Source organism: Nuphar pumila, chromosome 5 (assembly GCF_984573655.1).
Source record: "Nuphar pumila chromosome 5, dmNupPumi1.hap1.1, whole genome shotgun sequence".
Classification (NCBI taxonomy): Eukaryota; Viridiplantae; Streptophyta; class Magnoliopsida; order Nymphaeales; family Nymphaeaceae; genus Nuphar; species Nuphar pumila.
In genome coordinates, this window is record NC_143253.1 from 106,082,938 (window position 1) to 106,103,828 (window position 20,891).

Here is a 20,891-nt window from a genome sequence, read left to right on the forward strand (position 1 = left end):
CTGCAGAGTCTGAACACAAATGAATCGAGTCCATTACGAAATCAGCAAAGTCAGTCATTGAGGATAATAACCCAGCTATATTTAGCTCAGAAGAACCAGTTCTGTGCAAATAATGGATCCCACCAACCCAGATCACAGGCATCCACATACACGCTCAGAAGAAAAACCAGTTCTGTTCAAATAATGGCTCCCACCAACCCAGATCATGACATTCAAGGCGTACGGGTGCAGATCAAATTTCACAAAATTTCATATGAGCATTTTTGCAGAGCTTAATTTTTTATTCCTTCTCAATAACATGACAAGCTGCTAAGTGCCAACTTATTTCAAAATCTTCAACTGAATGCACATCGACCCTCACGGAAAAAAGAAAGATTCTTATTTAAGCATACCAATCATCGTCAGAAACAAGGGAGTTGAAAAAATTTACAGGACAAGAACAAAAGGCGAGTATCTTAGATGACATAATAAGAAATAGAGAGAGAGAGAGAGAGAAAATCAAATAAATAGGCAAGATAAGCTTGCATTTATCCCGTAATGAAGATCTTCCCATGCTACTACAAAATGCAGACATAAACATTAAAATGTCACGAGTTCTTGCTATTCCAAGGCTTGATCACAGCAACTACGATGATCACAACAATCAACAGAAGGATGATGATGGCAATGCACATCCATTTCCGTGAGTTTCGTTGCAGCTTCTTTGCTTTCTGAAGGGCAGTTGTTCCAGACTGAATATGGTCCACAGCGTTTGAAACCTGACCACAGGCAAAATAAACATGATCCAATATTCATAAACAAGCTTGGCCCAACTCTAGCTGGTTGTCTACAAAAGGCATCGACATGTTTTGGAAGAGATAAAGATGGCTGTACTTAATGGTCAAAAAGAACTCAGGCAGTTCATCCTAAATTACTTGATTCCACAGCTGCCTGACATATTCATGGTCCATCCTAGATTGCCGCCACTAATGAACTCCTTCGTAATTAATTTCAACTTCTCCTAGAATCCTCTACATGTTTAGCGGCTCCTAGCTCTAAATGTTGCATTGAACCCTCACTGGCACAGAAGATGACAGGTCAAAGTTACGGGTGATTACCCTTTGCTTATTTGGAGTTGAACTGGCCAAGAACATGATTTGTGGTACTCTGCTCACTTCCAAACTAGGCCAAATTTTATGAACTCAGTGCTTGACCTAACGTGTCCGGTCTATTAGCAATAATAAAAGGACACGTTTTAAATACTATTGAAGAATTTTAGAGTATTTTATGGTTCAGTGGGTAAAAATCTGAACCCATTGACATCACAAACCAGAATTCTCAAGTCTACATTAGCTTTCACAAATGAAGACAGCTTCCCAATTCATTCAAGTCTCATAAAAAAAAATCCAGTCCATTTCATTACATGCAAAGTCCTAAGAAACCCTGGTTAACATGTAATGCTGAACAGCTTAAATGATCCGTTGGACATCAGAAAATGAAGAATTTTCAGAAATTTCTTATACCAGAAAAAAGGAACTGGGAAGAAGAAAATTTTAAAAGAAAAAATTAGAATAAAATGAGAGAATTAGAACAAAGGGAATTTTTCAAAAACACACTTGAAGTTCTGGTGATAATAAAAAACACACCAAACTTTTGAATATTGTTAAAAGCACACCTAATTTTTTCCACTGTTAATCAAAAACAGATTTCCATCTATATAACTTGGGTTATCACTAAACCACCTTGAGTTAAGAGGCTGGATGTACTAATTTACCCTTTGTGCTTTCTTTTCCTCTATTGGGTTTCCTACGTTCCTTATTTTCTTCTTCCCCACCTACCCAACCTTCTAGGACAAAACCGTTAAGCTCCTTCTCTCAGTCACTCACAAGATCCAGCAATGGCTCCTCTCTACATCCCTTATATCACCTCTTGGTAAAGAACACACTCTCTCTCTCATAAAAGAGAAACTTAAAGAGAGGGAGAGCTACCCAACCCTCATCTCTGGCTCATGGAGACACATAACAGTCTCTAGAGAAAATGGTGCTTCTAAAACCCCTCCATATCCAGAGGCAGATATTCGTGTTCCTTTAACAGCCCAAAGAAGACAAACCCATCTAATGTCAATTTGTATCATTTTCTTTAAAAATCTATTGTTCGCTAACACCCAAATCCAATAGGTCTTCTTCCTTGCATTTTCCTCGTAAGGGGATTTGTCCCTCCTTTTAAAGCAAGCTGGTTCTCCAATATTTATGGATCAAATCAGGTAGCATCTTGTGTGGAACAATCAATCATCATTGTGCGAGCCTTTACGAAGATGAACGAGGGAAAAAGGGAAGTTATATGCTTCCGTCAGCTATCACATTGAAAAAAAAATCCAACATAGCTAGCCAAAATTAGGTTTTTTAAAAGCAAAGTGGTGATTTCAGTGCACATTTAACAGCAACTTTTGACGGAACTAAACTCTGGGTTGTTTTAATTAACCATAAAAAAGTGTAGTCATGTTTTTAACATTTTCTAAAAGTTATATGTGTTTTTTATTATCGCTAATAAGTTAGGTGAGTCTTTTGAAAATTTCCTTCCAATAAAAAGGAAAAAGTTACTTAGACAGTCATATATAATCAGACATTAAAAAAAATTGATAGTGTTCCTCAGGGTGGTTGTTTTTGTTGAGTGTCTCACTGAAGGACTGTGCTGTATAGACTGACTTAAAGAGCTACTTGAGCTGACATTGACTCCAGTTCCTGAGGTTTTGGTTCTACCATACCTCATTTATGGGGCCTTTCGGTCAAAAATATTAAGCATAGTAAGCTTTCAGCTTGGGTGGCCTAAGAATATGAGTAAATATGTTATGAATGGCACAATGATTTGATTGAAAGTTATGCTAACAAAATGAAACAAACCTGAGTTTCAATATTGTCCAGCATGTCACCTTGAACCTCAACTAGTACTGCCATGTCCAGGAAAATCTGCATGAAGGAATAACAAAAATAATGAAAACTGAAGAAAGCATTCCATAATTTATGACTTAGAACACAAAAGTTTAAGCACCTGCTGCAAGTCAAGAAGCTTCTTCTCAAGATCCCTCACAGCATCATGTCGTTCTTGAATTTCTGCAAGAGTGTCCACGATCTGCAGCATGACGCAAAGATCATAACCTAAAACTATCCTCTCTAAGCAATATAAGGTCCAGAATCCAGATTAATTCAAGAAAATAGCATTGTTGCTATGAAGTCATAATCTAGAACCTAAACACAGAAAGTAGCACCATAGTCCTTGTAGTGGTGTTTTAAAAGCTCACAATAAGCTCAGATCCATCTCGAGTCCTATCAGGCATCAGTTTCAGGAATAGTCCCAAAGTGCAGAATTAACAGATGACTAGAAGTGTATCAACTGCATGCATGTCCATTCTTGTCAGTGGCAAACCATAGACATCTAAACCTTCTCACCTTTGTTTCCTAATGATTTATCATCCTCAGTGAGAACATCAAATCTACCATTAATTGCGAGAAGCTGTCAACTTCTTATGGTGCAGGTCAAACCATGATCAAAGCAACAAACTTCTGGATCCAAATCAACACAAGATAAAATGCATATTGACAAACCATAGCGTGGAAGGAAATTCCAATTGCCCTGGACAGCAGATGGATTTCAGTTAGGTGATTTGCTTATGATCAACATTACAAGCTATAACTTTAATAGCCATAAGGATACAATTCCTGACATAAATGACACTAATAAAAGGTATCAATGTGGAAATTTTTCACACTTAAAGAGGAGTTGCACAAGCTGTGTTTTGGAGCAAAACTGCTATTGCAAGTTGAAGAGACCATAAGCCTTGATGCAATTGCACAACCTAAATTATGATGGCACCACTGCATTCTGCTCAAGTAAGCTATAGTCGATTGTTCTGCATCTTTCAATGAACAGTATACCAGCCCTTTCTCATGAAGTCCTTGTCAAATACAGAAGCTAAGTTCTAGGTGCATTGAAAGGTACCAAGTGAGATAAATTAACTCTTGTAGCATCATAAATGATTTGTTGGAAAAGACAGATCCCTCCAAAGGAAAAACATTTCCACCATCTAAACAAGAACCAAGAGAGCATGAGTTTTATAAGAGTCTGCTTCTAAAAAGAAAATTGAATAACTGATTACCATGCTAGAGAAGAATAACTACCACGAGAACCCATCCAAACAAGAAGCAACTATCATTAGGTTATTAATGGATGCTTGTTCATTGTGCTTCAAATTACAAACTGTCATCCAATAAGTACAAGTTGCTTAAGCAATGCTTTTAGTCTCACCACAAACACAAATAAGAAAAAGACAAACCTGGCCTCGGCCATGTTCCTGAATTGCCTTTTGGAAGATTTTCTCAGCATTTCCAGTCTCTATCAAGTGATCAATTGTCTGTCCAGTAAGCAATAGTCATGTGAGCCAGAAAATACCAGAACAAGTTCAAAGGACTTGACAGCTTAATAATCAAGGATCTTACCTCTTCATCAGCTCTGGTACCCATCACTGATTATTTATCGCATACACGAAAATGTTAAGCACCGTGAGAGAAGGGCTAAAAATACTTTTTGAGTTAATTCATTCATGGCATTGATACAAACCTGTAAAGACCCTTCTTTCAATAACCTCACGATATTCCTCTTGAATTGTTTGCCTAAGGGTCTGTAAGACAATATTAAGAAGATATAAATCAAGTAAGAGGGAATACAACATAATAAAAAAGGAAGCCTACCATGCAAAGAATGGGAAAGAAAAGAAAGAAGGTTAAAGATATTGGTCATGGAACATTGTCACATAGATGAAACCTGAAATTCTGACATACGCTCCTTCATTTTCTTTTTCAATGCACTGTGTTAAGAATTGAGTCAATAAGGTATGAGAAACTTTCTGCATGGGTTAACATTTCTAAAATGAAACCAAATTATGTGAATTATTCGAAACTACATACGCCGTCATTGCTGTTCTTGATCGGTCAACACCTGATCCCCTTCCACATCCAGGCTTCTGCCTGTTGGCTAAATTCTGATCATGATAATATGGACTTAAATTCAGCTGATAGCAGTAAAAATAGAAATATAAAAATAAACAACATAACTGAATAAAGAAGCTTATAATATTACATCTCTGTCAATTTCTTCAAGTTTTGACTTTATATAAAGTGCAACTTTTCCAACTTCATCCACCTCTTTCTCCATTCTCTGCTTGATTGCTGAAAATAACAGTAAGCATTTGTTAGCTTAAGCTACAACTAAAAAGTAATAAGAGAAGAAAGAATCAATTCACCAAGTTAACGTTGCAATGAGGCAACATATACCCCTGTAGCATAAGCAGAAACCGTAGCAAAATATATTTTACCTTTCATACTAGCAGCTTTTGTTACTAATTTAGACTCCCCGTTTGCATCCTGCACAAATTATAGGTTAGTGAAATCGGAAGCAGTAGATCAATGAATGTTTCCTACCCATAGGGTATCTTAAAAAATTGGTTCTTGAAAAGTTATATAATGGCTGAATTTATGTCATATGTCATCCCATCAAAAAACATTAAGTGCACCATGAAAATATTCCATGAAGAAGCCTGAGCGCAGAATACAAATTGAGCAAAAAATATTGAAGCTTAGAAAGAAAAGCATAGATTACAATTTGCCAAGCTAATGAACAAAATGCAAAAACATGGATATCACAATAAACAGCAAGAATGTTAATTCGCAAAAATTTCTGACAGATATTTGGCATGATAAATTAAAATGTAACAATAGTATGTCTAAATTCATAAAATTAAACGCCAAAAATGCAGTTGGTTTCTGTAAAGAAAGTTCGAAGAGAAAATTGATTCAAATTTTAAACCAAGTTGGTAAGGTTGCCATAGTATGAAGCTGCATTAACATAGAGTCTTGCCCAAAGTTGCTAGTCGAGGAAGCGGGAGCGGAAAGCGATTCGGGAATCGAGGCACTTCTAAAATTTTAGGAAGCGGGAAACATGAGACGACTTAGAAGTGAACCGGGAATTATCTCAGAAGCGAACTGGAAGCAAAGAGGAAAGGAAGAGGGAAGCGACCTAGGGTTCGAGTGGGAAAAGAATAAGAATCATTTTTTTTTTTTCGATATTGGGCAAAAAAAAAATTTGCTAAAGGCTCCAAGCCCCCCCAACAAAGAAGACTCACTTCTTGATATTGGGAAGCGAGCAAGAAGCGAGTGGGAAGCGAAATGGGAAGCACGCTTCCCATTTAAAAGGGTCGCTTTCCTGTGCATTTCGGAAGCGACACATTTTGTGCTTCCATAATGCATTTCGGGGAAGCGTGTTCCCCGAGTCCTATAGTGTTTCCGATAACCCTGCCATTACAAATTCATTCTACGGTGAGATTAGATAGTGCAATATACTAAACAGATGCAGAATAGTTAAAAAGGCACCTTGCCCCATGTTAGTAGAAGAAACAGAATTGAAACCTCCCCTTATTTTGGAATCCATGTTAAAATGGCTATTTATGCTTGTTAGAAAGAGCACATATCAACTTTTGACAAGACTATGGAGGTTCCACACAACCAATAGTAAGAAACAAGAAGTTTGAATGATAAAGCAGGAAAATCACCTCTCAACCAGCTTCAAACAACAGCTAGACTGAGCACAAAAATGATATCACGTGCAAATACATCACAATTTTCTCTCGGTACAACAAAGACCTGGTTTGTATGTATTTATGTATGTATGCATGTATGTGTGTGTGTGTGAGAGAGAGAGAGGTTGATTATACATATCTTAGTTTTCCATTTAAACACTATAATAACTGTTGCGTGAGGCGTGAAGAGCAATATGACGCCAGAAAGTCTATCTAACATTAGGTCTAATCTCTTTTAAATAGAGATTAGCAAAAATAACCTTAATTACAATAAAGACCCAGAAACAATAAGAAATAACAAACTACCCCTTTCTACTTTTAAAATAACGAAAATATAAAAGGGCACATGCCTAATACTCCTCAACACTCCCCCTCAAGCTGGGGCATAGATATCAATCATGCTCAGCTTGTCACAACATCTAAGGAAACCGGAACTAGCAAGAGGCTTGGCGAAGACATCAGCAACTTGATCTTCAAAGGATACATGTTTAGTACAGATGTACCCAGTCTGCACTAAATCCCGTACATAATGACAATCAACTTCAATATGTTTCGTCCTCTCATGGAACACAGGATTATTGGCAATATAAGTAGCAGCCTTGTTGTCACACATCATCACCATAGGACATGACACTTTCACTTGAAGATCAGTTAGAACTGATTTGATCCACATCATTTCAGCAGCAGTTTGAGCCATAGCTCTGTTAGCTGATTCTGCACTTGACCTGGCTATTACTGTATGCTTTTTGCTTCTCCAAGTAATCAGATTTCCTCTCACAAATACACAAAAACCAGTTGTCAACTTTCTGTCATTAACAGACCCTGCATAGTCGACATCCGAATAAGCAGTGATTTCTAATAAAGGGTTTTGTTTGAACAACAACCCTTTTTCTGGAGAGGCTTTCAAATACCTAAGAACCATCATAGCTGCCTGTCAGTGATCCTTATTAGGTTTATCCATAAATTGACTTATCTTGCTCACTGCTAATGAAATGTCAGGTATGGTCACTATCACATATAACAATTTGCCAATGAGAGAACAAAAGCTACTACTGTCTATAGATTCTGATTTCTCATCATACATATGGCTCTTAGCTTCTATAGGAATACTTGCAGGTTTAGCCCCTAGCATTCTTGTTTCCTTAAGTAAATCTAGAACATACTTTCGTTGGGACAGTACCAAACCCTTGTGGTTCCTTGAAACTTCTATTCCCGAGAAATATCTGAGAGGACTGAGATCTTTAGTAACAAAATGCGTCTGAAGATGGGCCTTTGTATCTAAAATCTCTTTGGCATTGTTGTCTGTCAATATGATATCATCTACATATACCACCATCACAACAATCCCAGAGCAAGATTTTTTAATAAACAAAGAATGATCTGAGGTTGACCTGACAAAGCCAAATGCAGCCATTATCTCAAAGAGATTTTGGAACCATGCACGATGACTTTGTTTAAGACCATAAATGGCCTTCTTTAATCCAGGAGGTTGTTGCATGTAGACTGTTTTCGTTAAATCATGATGCAACGAGAGAGACTGAGACTTCACGACAAGGCTTATCGATGCAGCGAAATGGAAATTGTCACCTTCACACAGGGGACTGACGAAGAACTCGTGGATGCAGTGAGGGATTTGAAGTTGTCACTTTTGATGGGTGCCACGTTAACGCTCTTTGCTGCGGCGGAGGAATCGACGGTGGTCGGCTAAGGTGCTGACGTTATGACAATTCCCCCAGGCACAAACAGTCATGCAACATCAAGATACTCAATAGAAATATGACGCAGGGCAACAGATGAATCAATCTGATCAAAAGTTTAATATGAACTCGGTAAGGGTTACAAGGCTTAACCAAAAACAGAAATGAGCAAATAAAAGAATAATAAGGAACGAACTGACTGGAATGAAAAGCTTAGCAAAAGATAAAAAAAAAATAATAAGAAAGGTTGCTGCTGAATTAAAACTAAAAAAGAATATAATAATCAAATCTCCAAACCCAAGTAAAGAAAAAGAAGGAATGACAGTAAAGGCTGCTGCAACAAAACAAAGAACATTAATGTAGCTATCCAAAAGCTGCAGTAGAAGGTTGAACGTGACAGAGAAAATCACAAAGTAAATAAACAAAAGAAAAGTAAGGGTTACTACAGAACGTGACAGAGAAAAAGGAACGCAGTGAAAAAAGAAAATACGGTTGCTGAAAACTTTCAGGCTGCTGCAATCAACACTGACAGATCATTAAAGAAATGAAAAGGCTGACAGGGAAGTAATAAAGAAAACAGAAAAGGAAGACAAAGGTTGTTGTCGACTGTGCGTTAAAGAAAAACTCAGTAAAAGCATAAAGGAAAAGACTACTGAAGAAGAAAAACTATAGTAACCCAAAAAGAAAAGAGGTTGCGTTAATTCCAATGTGGTTTGTCCCCACTGCATGCAACCCTAGAGGGATTTTTAAAGGCTTTGGCTGGATCCAGGTATCGGGTCCGGACCCGGACCCGAAACAACGTCTGCGTGTAGTTGGGTCTATGACGCCTGGGATGTTCTGGCCCCTGCATCAAATCACCATATAAAAAAGCATTTTTCACGTTGAGTTGAGAAAGGCTCCACCCATAGTGCACAGCAATAGAAAAGACCAATCGGATGGTGCCAAGACGAGCCATAGGCGAGAAAGTTTCAAAGAAATCAATACCATAAGTCTGAGTATAACCTTTGGCTACCAGTTTAGCTTTATATCGCTCAAGGGAACCATCTGAATTATACTTGATAGAGAAGACCCACTTACAACCAACAATATATGCATCATTGGGCAAAACAACCAGATCCCATGCACCACGTTGTTAAATATGTATATGTAAATGAATATATTTCTGTACTGTATTGTACTACTGTACTGTATTGTACTGTATTGTACAACATACTGTACTGTATTGTACTATTGTACTGTATTGTACAGTATACTGTACTGTATTGTACTGTATTGTACCACTCGTACATGTTAAATATGTATATGTAAATGAATATATTTCTGTACTGTATTGTACTACTGTACTGTATTGTACTGTATTGTACAGCATACTGTACTGTATTGTACTATTGTACTGTATTATACTATATTGTACAGCATACTGTACTGTATTGTACTATTGTACGAGTGGTACAATACAGTACAGTATGCAGTACAATACAGTACAATAGTACAATACAGTACAGTATGTTGTACAATACAGTACAATACAGTACAGTAGTACAATACAGTACAGAAATATATTCATTTACATATACATATTTAACACACGTGACAATAAAGCAACCCATCTCTCCTACATTGCCTGCTTCCAGCTTAGATCCAGAAGAGCTTGATGATGATTGAAGGGAACAGATGTCGCAGACAACTCTGAGATGAAATTCCGCATGTTCCTTCCAAGGCGCACATCTGTAACATACTTAGAAATAGGATGAAGAGTGCACTGTCTTTTTACTTTGCGTAAAGCAATAGGCAAATCATCATCCACAACAGAAGCTTCTGGATGATCAGGAATACTCACCTCAGAAGAAGGGGAAGATGAAGGCATGCAATCAGGTGGTGATCGATGTGTGTACACCAGTGGAGGGTCCCGATATCGCTGCACAGAAGGATACTCAACAGGAGACTCTTGAGGAGCAGACTCCAAAGGAAAGGGAGGAACAGGTAGTGGAAAAGTATCACCTTGACCTACTTGCAATCGAGGAGTAACACTTGAGAAATAAGGAATCGACTCAAAGAAAGAGACATCCGCACTAATATACTCCTTTTTTGATATAGGGTCATAACAACGATATCCCTTTTGAATTTTAGGATACCCAAGGAAAACACATTTGGTAGTCTGAGCAGTCAGCTTGTCCCGATTTTTTCCCAATCTATGCACAAAGCACACACACCCGAACACTTTAGGCGGAATATGAAAAAAAGGAGCTTCTGGATTAAGGATTTGGATGGGTATACGATCCCCTACAGAAGTTGAAGGCATGCGGTTTATGAGAAACCCAACAGTCAACACTGCATCTCCCCAATATGATGCAGGCATATTAGATTGTAATATTAGGCAATAGGCTACATTTAAAATTTGTCTATGCTTTCGTTCAGCCACCCCATTTTGCTGAGAAGTATGGGCACAAGATGTTTGAGGCTTAATCCCACGGTTTTTATAAAATTGTAACAAGTGTTTAGTCTTAAATTCAAGAGCACTATCAGTGCGGACAATTTTGACACATGAATCGAACTGAGTTTGTATTTCAATAATCAAAGATTGGAGAATATTTGGAACTTCAGATCTTTCTTTTATTAAGAATAACCAAGACAATCTTGAAAAATCATCCACAATGACCAGATAATAACGACATTTAGACCGACTCGGAATCCGACTAGGACCTCACACATCTATATAAATAAGATCAAACAATTTTTTACTAGACGGACTTTAACTAGACGAAAAGGAACTTCTGTGGTGTTTGCCAAGTTGACAAGCTTCACACTATAAGATAGCTGATGAAGAAATTTGGGGAATAACTCTGCGAAGTTTAGGTAAAGAAAGATGTCCAAGACGATGATGCCACAGCAAAGGACTAGACAAAGACTCTATTGTAGCATGGGCTGCTCCAACTGGATGATGCATATAATAAACACCACCTTCCTCATAGCCTCCACCAATCCTCTTTCCCGTCAGCAAGTCCTGAAACATACAGCACACAAGATCAAATATCATCCTACAATTTAGTTTCTTGGTAAAGCGGCTAACTAACATTAAATTTTGTGGAAAAGAGGGAACATGGAGCACATTTGTCAACTGGAGAGTGGGAGATAAGGAAACATTTCCCTGACCAACAATAGGGGAGGAACTACCATCAACTAGAACCACCTTTTGATGATTTGAAATAGGTTTCAAGTTTGAAAAATCATGAGAGTTTCCACACAAGTGTCTAGATGCTCCTTAATCAATGATCCATCTACTACCTTGGCAAGATAAGCCATCACCTGCAGAACATGCAACATCCGCCACGGGAGAGCTTGAACTGGTTGGATGATGAGCAGCTAGTTCATCATATTCAACACGACTAAGAGTGATGGTATCCTTTGAAGACTCTGCAGGAGCATCTGCATTGGTGTTGGCATCCTGAGCTTTAGGAGCAACCTTGGATGAAGGAATAGGAGGGCGTCCATGTTTGTCAAAACATCTATCTTCCAAATGTCCAAGTCTGTCACAATAGGTACATTGAAGTCTACATCTACCTCCAGTACCTCGACTACGGCCTCTCCCTCTCGGGTTGAACAAAGTACCCCGTCCACAACCAGACGATACAGAAAGAGCAGAAGTCTGTGATTCAGATTGGGATGGAGACAATGACATAGAAACTCTACTAAGTCGATTGTATGCTTCAGCCAAAGTAGGAACATCAAAACTTGTCAGCATCTGGACCTTTGCTACTGAATATTCTGATGATAGACCTGTGAGAAATTGTGCAACCACAGTCTGTTCTTGATGAACTCTCTGTTTGTCACAACATAGAGGTCTATGAGCATTCAATCTCTCAAAAGCAGCCTTTGCAGAAGCATAATATTGTGCTAAGGTTTGGTCTCCCTGTTAAAGTTGATAAATTTCCTGTTCAACCTGTAGAATATGACTTACATTGGTATCCTGAGAGTATGTATCCCTAAGGTTGTCCCACATTTGTTTTGTAGAAGCATAATAAATGAGACCATCGGCTATATGTGGTTGCACACTATTCATAATCCATGACATAACAATGTCATTATCTTCTTCCCATGTAGCATATTTACCCGTCTTCTCCTTTGGTTCAGATTCTAATAAGATATGCTTCCTGCAATGGCCTGAAACAGACATCATAAAAGTACGAGACTATCTAGCATAATTTGTCTCGTCTAATTTTACAAATGATCCATAAGAAAAAGGATTTGCAAATGCTTTGCATTCAGGCAATGACCCCACTTTCTAATCGTTGTTTCGAGACTCGGCCATTAAAACAACAAAGAAAAAAAAACTGATCTGCGTTACCAAAATTTAAGTTTTCTCTGGACTACGTCACTTCTAGCTGACTGTGGTAGACTGAACCCTCCACCACGACAGTCAATCTGATATAAACTCGGATCAGATCCACCAGGCCTGATTTAATTTTTTTTTTTAGAGAGAGAGAAAACCAACTTAACAGCACCACAACAACCCACATCCACAACAGATCAGATCAGATCTGCACAACAATCCACATCAACTCATAGACTATTGATCGCCAGCACCACAACAACATTAACAGCAGCAACTCGTGTCCATAACAGATAAGATCAGATCACAACAGCATTAACAGGTCTGCAATGAAGACAGATCTGATCCACACCATGCGACAGACTCTAAATCACCAACTGCAACAACATCAATGCCAAGACTTCAACACAAAGATATCAACCTACTGCCTCCAACTTGCCAAATCACGATGATCCATCTTCAACAGATTTTAGGGTTTTCATCACCACGACTAGCAACAACAAGATCTTACTTCAGATCCAAGTCCCGTCACCAGATCATATCCTTTTCATGGTGACAAACCAGACTAAGGATCTGAGGCCAAATCTAATATAGGTCTCCTTTGTCCACGTCCAACAAAACCAGTCGATATGCTAGCTTTGAGATGTCGACCAGATCGATTTCAGGATGAAGATGAAGACGAAGACGCAGGAGACTCAGGCGTCCAGAATCGAGAAGGGCTCTGATTCCATGTTGCGTGAGGCATGAAGAGCAATATGATGCCAGAAAGTCTATCTAACATTAGGTCTAATCTCCTTTAAATAGAGATTAGCCAAAATAACCTTAATTACAATAAAGACCCAGAAACAATAAGAAATAACAAACTACCCCTTTCTACTTTTAAAATAACGAAAATATAAAAGGGCAAACGCCTAATACTCCTCAACAATAACAACTATCATTTTATTGCCAAAATACTCTGTTAATCTGTTTATGTAACAACTAACCATTTTTTGAGTGCATACTTTGTCGGCATCCTTCCCCAACTCATCTTTATAATATGCTCACACATGCATGCATGGAATATAAATTTGCTTCAAAACAAATGAAACCTAATACAGATTTTTTTTTTGGGAGATGGATCAAAATTTTGGTTTTCATTCTCACATTGAAATTCTATAAAATGACTGAAGAACCACTCTGAATCTGTATAAAAAACTGCTATATCTTCCATAGAACAACAGAAGCTGAAGTGTGCAAGTGCTTACCTGGAGTTTCTGCAGCTGTTTAGAAATTTTATCAATTTGCCGCTCAACCTCACGCACCTGAAATGCATCAAAATCCACATTAGTTTACAAAAGACCATCACGAAAGATATAGGCATTAACATCTCATAAACTATATCAAACAAATTCATGCATTTCTTCTTAGGCCAGTGCAATAATTTCCTAACATCACAGCAATGCTGATGAACTGAGTACGTGATTGAGAAAAAAGGAAAGCAGAAAATGAATAAAGATAACAGAAGAACAAGAAGCAGAAAACAATGAGATGAATTCATAAAACTTGATTATTTATAAATACTGTGAATAGTGGACTCAATTGACTCAAATCAGGAGACAGCCAAAATAGAGCCACAAAATCAGTAGATATTACCAAATTCAAACAATGTCCAAATCATTTGGCGACTTATTGTATTTCCTGCTAATATAGATTAAAGATCTGTGGCAAGTTGGCAACAAAATCAAGTTGACATGAACAAGTATCCAACATTTACTCGACAGCATTTCTGAATATATAACCTAACAGGAAAAACAAATCCTGAATTAAGTCCTTTTGACATAAACAGAAAACCAAGAAATATAACCACCTGTTTGAAGAAGTTTTCCATCCCCAAATCTGCAGTAATGGTTGGGGCTTGTGTTCCTAACTCAATATCTCCCTCCCTGGAGGTTTGACCTTTGGATGTCCCAAAGGAATCCTGCAATTGCATCAGCATACGAAGATGAGGATAGATTTTGATAAAGTACGGAAACCCTACTCGAAATAAAACAGCAATAAGACAACATGCACGCAAAATTCATGTACAATGCACATGCGGAAATGTTCACACAGCATATTCAAATGAGCAGTCATCTTTGGCAAAACATTTGTGTTCATTTAGCTATTGTGATATGTATCCCTTCTCTTCTTTAGGTATCATTATGTACTTTTCCACATGAGCTTTATCAACCTGCTTTGAGTGTGTATACATTTTGTGGCATATGGTGGGGCATGTTTATGTTCTCACACACACATTATATATAAACAGTCAGAATGAATACTAAGGTTTATATATATATATAGTCACAAATAAAAATATATAAAAATAACAAAAATAATTAAGAAAATATCATGTTTAGATAATAAAATACATATATAATAAAAGAAATAAGTAAAAAATGCAAAAATAAAGAAAAAAAACACATTTAAGATGTAGAAAATAAATAAGAACATTTACAATAATTGATAATATAACAATATTGTCACGGGAATATCGCGATATTCTCATGATAATATCATGATATTTTACCTATAATAGTAATACCATTTGCTGAAAATACAACGATAATAGAACCATATTTTGAAAATATCACTGATATCTGTGACTATGAAAACCCATATCATTGAACGGGTTAGCGTCGAACGACGCTCAGATGTGCGGCCTTTCACCGTACGGCCAAAAAAACGCAAAAAAGGGGTTTTTAGCAGCGGTTGTTGACTACCGCTAAAGACCTGGTTTCTGCCCAGGTCTTTAGTGGCGGTCAACACTGCCTCTGAAAACTATTAAAATGCAAAAAGATTTTACACCACTGATCGCGCACATGATCAGTGGCGTAAATTGGCGCAAAAAGCATCCAATTTATATCAGACGATTTAAGTGTTTGATGATACGGGTTACTCTCCGTGACTATGATATATATATATATATATATATATATATATATATATATATATATATATATATATATATGTGTGTGTGTGTGTGTGTGTGTGTGTGCCTACACCAATATGTGCCTACCGCTGCCTACGAGGCTTTTCAATGGTTCTTTTCCATGTTTTTCTCAAATCTGACCATGCAGAATTTGATTTTATAGGAATTGACTCTTGCATCATTTGATTGCGATGCACAAGAAGGTTTTTATACGGTTTGAAAATCAAAGGTGTAAAATTTTTATAAATATCATAAATATTCAAGGATTAAAAAATCATGGTTTTTTTATCAAAAAAACACTATCCAAGTGTCGTTTCCTAGCAAATCGACCATGGTGAACGCATCTGCGTGGTCAGATTTGGGAAAAACAACTCGGAAACCTCCCTCCCCCCCTTCGCTTGCCGTAGGTACCTTCTCTCTCTATAGTATTCATTCTGACTGTTTCAAGGAATATCAACATGAACAATGAAAATTCAAGCAAATCCAAAAATTCACTGCCATTTTAATTGCATCATGATCATCATCATCTTCCCCTTGTTAAGCTAGTTGTTTTGGTTGATTATATAGCTATATGAAATGTCAAAATCCAGAATATGATGTGTCAGTAACAAATATGAAAGGAAAAAAAGTCAGTGTTAAACCCTTGATCAGTGGAAATTTGGATGGTGACCAGAACCTCTGGTTTTCAACATTTCATCCATTACCATAAAATGTCATTATCTATTTAGACAAAATTATCTATCCTAACAAGTTCATAAACTCTAGATTTTTTTTCCTTTTGGCTAGGCCAAGGAAAACTCCCCATTACCAACCACGCATTCAGGCCCCCAACCTACCCACCAGGGAGTACACCCAGCTTCAAACTTGTAGCTCGTGACATTCACAAGTCACCCTTAACAGATGAGGCAGAGCCCAACGATTCATAAAATTAACTAATAGAAAGATTTGATGGCAACTCGACTATGAGAGGTGAGAGACGAGAAATGGACTAAATCATTTTACAGAAAATTGATTTATATCAAAATACAACTGAATGCTTTGGATAAAGTATAAAAGTTAACGCATTTATGCATAGTAAATATTTACTTATCTTAGAAGTGAAGCTCCAGTTGCATGTAAGCATATACTGCATACAGACGTAAATAAATAAATATATTTATATTTATTTATTTATTTATATATTTTTCCCAACGAGATCTGTTATCAGCTGCATGGTAACCAAAATATAACAGCAAATAAAGACAAATTCAGCCCATTAAAAAAGATTATAAAATTCAAACAACGCTCTTTTTTTTTTTGAAACAAGAGTTTACATCAACAACATTATTTAGTGACATCAAGCCTCCAACCAAAGATTGAATGATTATATATAGTAAATAAAATAAACTCACAAGATACAACTTCTCCGTGCTGTCTGGGAACCAAAAGGGAATAATATTCAACAAGAGCGGATAAAATAAAATACAGAAATGGATGTTGGCAAGGTCTTAGGCTCATGACAAAGAAACCAGGGACAGCACAAAAGAAAGGTATTCTTGCACAGGTTATCTTAGCTATCCATTAAAGAAATGTAAACAAGTCACTCTTTGGAAATGTAGAAGGATAGTATCTTTTCTCATCCTCTGCAATCATTCTCTGCACAAAGTGGTCTTATATCTTGAAGGATCATAGTTTACAATTACTACTTATTCCTAGGATAATATGTTAGCATGTAGACCATGCTTCAACAAAGTCCTCACTTGTACGTGCATTCCTGTCCAATATTCCTTAACTTGCACTGTATTTACTTTTCAGTTTAGGGATACAATCTTTTGCCCCTCACATTGTCCATATGAATGAATGAGAGTTTTCTTCATCACAACGTGCACATACATCTATTTAACATGCTAGGAATTGTAGATAAGTGTCTACTACTATCCTAACAATTGAATCTCATTGCCATTGTAAGAATTTTTTCAGTTTACACACATAAAAACATAGTGGTGATTCACCCGCCGACATGGATTTCTTTTTCTGTGGCGTATCAATTGTTCCTAACTACTCAGCTCCCAAGTCGAGCGAGCACCCACACCTCGCTTCACAGTTGGATTTTATGAACGAAAGCGGCCCCAATATAAAAATCCATGGGCGGCAATTCACACTCTGCTTGCAGTATCTCATCTCCTTTCATAGGTGACGACATAAGGAGGCCTGATTGCAATTCTAAGATGAAAATTTGAACTCTCTGATTCATCTAGATCAACGGATCCTGATTATTAGCAGATTCTCTACTCTATATACCCGCCAATCCGCGCATTACAAGGCCTAAATACCAGAAAAGGGAAATTCTCACACCAAGACAACATAAAAACAATGCAACTTTTGCTAATCCTAAAATCGGAAAAACCGGAATAACAAAATCACCGGAATACTCGAGTTAACCCCTAATCAAATTCTTCCAGGAAAGGCTTAAAAAGCCAGCAAACTGAGCCGATCAAAACGTGCTAACGACGTGAAAAGGAGAGCGGAGATCCAAGAAATTAGAGAAAACGATCCGCTCGGATCTCAGCAAGTATCTTGCTACAAACGACGTGAAATTCCAAACTACACGAGAGAGAGAGTTAATAGTTAAGAGACTACAAAAATTTACCGCGAGAAGATCGTTCATCTTGAGCTCAACGGATTCCGACTCCCGACAAAAATGTGGGAAGGATTTCAAGAAGAGAACTAAAAGGAAAATTTGGGAGAAAAGGAAAAAGATGAGAGGAAATTAGGGTTTTGATTCCCTCCCCCACCAGGATTCAGAGAGAGAGAGAGAGAGACTGTAACGGGAACCGAAAGAGAAGCAAATTCAAAAGTCAGCCTCCACAGCCCAATATATTGCAGTTTAAAAAGTGTCATATAAGGGCAGTGAAGTTCTGGTGAGAAATTGAAGTTTTTTGTTTTTCATGCGCTCTATTATCGGCAAAATATCTGTGAAAATTAAATTAAAATCGATTGCAAAAATAACAAATTTAAATATATATCAAAATTAAATAACTCATTTTCTCAAGAAATAGCTGAAAACAAAAACATGAATATTGTGATATGGTTATGTTATTTTATTAATAACAATAATTTCAAAAAAGTCATCGAGTAGGAGTGATTCATGAAAGTCACCAAGTTGATGGGAGGCCATGAGCTCGAAACCCATGGGTATACATCCTTTGTTGAAGGTTGTGTACTTTCTGGTGGGCAAGAGAGATTTGGGTGTTTTTTTTTTTTTCGAAAGTCAAGCTGGGGTTAGGCAGACCCTACCTGTTACACAACATACCAAACACCTCAATTTTTATAACCCGAAAATGATAGAATTTTTTTAAATACCTTTAAATATTTTAACATATAACAGCGAAAAAACTCATCGAGTCTAAAAGTTGGCATGCTACTTTTTGTATTCATGCATAACCATACGATTGTGGGAACTTAAAAGAAAATAGATCTCGTCATACATAAAATGAATCAAGGTCTATAATCTTTCAAAATATTAATTATTTTTATCTATTAACATAAAAATCAAGTAATAAATCAGAGTATGAAAATCTTGTAAATGTGGAGGAAAGGTAGACTCGGTTTTCGTCGCAACCTCCTACCTTCGCATATAAGTTATTTCTCATTACCTGAAAATTATTAAACCATATAGGGTCAGACAAAATATGCCTCAGTAAAGTGAAATATGTTAAGCTTATAAGACAGAAATTCGAAGCAAGAATTTCAATAGAAATTTCATAGTTTAGCATTTTGAATTAACTGAAAAAATTACACAACTAATCCTACATATTCAAAATTTATAAATTTAACAAGAGAGCATCAATTCATACATTAAAGAAATAAAATGCATGAGCAGTTAATATGCATAACTTACCATATGCAGAAGTTCTTCAATGCATGCATACATTCTTATCTTTAATTATATTTTCTTTCTTAAATGATGCATGCAATGCCTAACTAATGCACATACATTTTAAGTTATTACTTCTTAGCCCTGCTAATACGAAACATACTTATATTCTCATATTAGAACCACGGCTCAGGACGTATTTTACATAAATGGGTGACTTTAGCTTGGACAAGTTCATTCATCAAGACGGGTTGAGGGACGTTAATACAAGAGAGTTTCTCAACACCTTTCAACCCGTTGTACCAGTTTTTCTCATGAGTACCTTATATCCTCTACGTTGCAGTTTAATGCAGAGTTTTCCCCATAAAATCGTGGGAGGGAAGGAGCAACCACTGTTGAGAAACTCTGTTTTGATGTCACATAATATGATACACTGTCGTATTTGATTTTATATGATATGATAATATGTCCTCTTGAAAAATGTTATATTATGAATGAATATGTTTTGCCATAAATCTAACGAGTATTTGATGCAAGGATATCTCACCCAAAAAGGATGGAGACTTCATGTTCAAGTGCAACTATGGTGCAATCATACTCCTTGAAGAAAAAGCTTGATGAGCCATGCATTCCTAAAGATCAACTGAAGAGATCGGCTACCTCAAGATGAAGATTTTTTTCTTCTTTAGAGTCATATGTAACAGAACCTTCAGGAACTTGCATATTGCATATTACATACTCATTCATAAAAGCTATCTCATAAAAGTATACGATAGTTTCAAAAAGCTCATTTTTGAAAACTAATAATTGTACTTTCTTACAACCCTTTATGAAAAAGGTATTTTGACATGATTTCAAAATGTAATAATTGTACCTTACATCATATACAAGACAACATGAAAAGAAATGTAGGAAAAAGACAAAACATGAAATCGGCTACATAAAGAAAAACAAATATAATATGTTTTGAAAAGACTCTAGTTACCTTCTTTAAAGAAATGATTTTAAATATACAAAAAAGACAAAACAAGAAAATCGGCTACACAAAGAAAACAAATATAATAAAGGTTTTGAAAAGACTCTAGTTACCTTTTTACAAACCCATAGAATGTCGACTTACTTGAAGTCATCATTCTCTTTGTACAGCATTAAATACCTCCTGTAAGAAATCCTTGTTAAATATTCTTCTCAAGAATGTCGACTTTCTTGTAGTCCTCATTCTCTCTGAAGACTTTGAAAAACACAACATAAAGAAAACACTTGACATGACTATGTACAAATAAATATCTCAAAGCACTCATTGTACTTACACTCATTTAAAGAAAAGAAGTACTTATGTACCTCAAATCATTAATGAGAATAAAGACAAAACTACAATCCAATGTTCAATGTACTATTGTAAGAAATAGACTTTTTACATAAAATATGTATTACCAAAAATATCACAA

At 36.6% G+C, this 20,891-nt stretch overlaps 1 protein-coding gene across 1 annotated transcript; it reads right to left on the reverse strand.

Annotated features, from left to right (window-relative positions):
* Positions 1-506: 506 nt before the first annotated feature.
* Positions 507-18,441, reverse strand: LOC149838012 (syntaxin-132-like). Its single transcript, XM_090007559.1, has 13 exons — positions 18,217-18,441; positions 14,484-14,594; positions 13,882-13,938; positions 5,348-5,396; positions 5,113-5,201; positions 4,941-5,014; positions 4,798-4,840; positions 4,594-4,654; positions 4,473-4,498; positions 4,310-4,387; positions 3,028-3,108; positions 2,880-2,945; positions 507-758 (listed from the first exon to the last, which is right to left on the reverse strand). The coding sequence occupies exons 1-13, from the start codon at positions 18,232-18,234 to the stop codon at positions 588-590; spliced, it is 924 nt and encodes a 307-aa protein (XP_089863685.1). The 5' UTR covers positions 18,235-18,441; the 3' UTR covers positions 507-587.
* Positions 18,442-20,891: the final 2,450 nt, after the last annotated feature.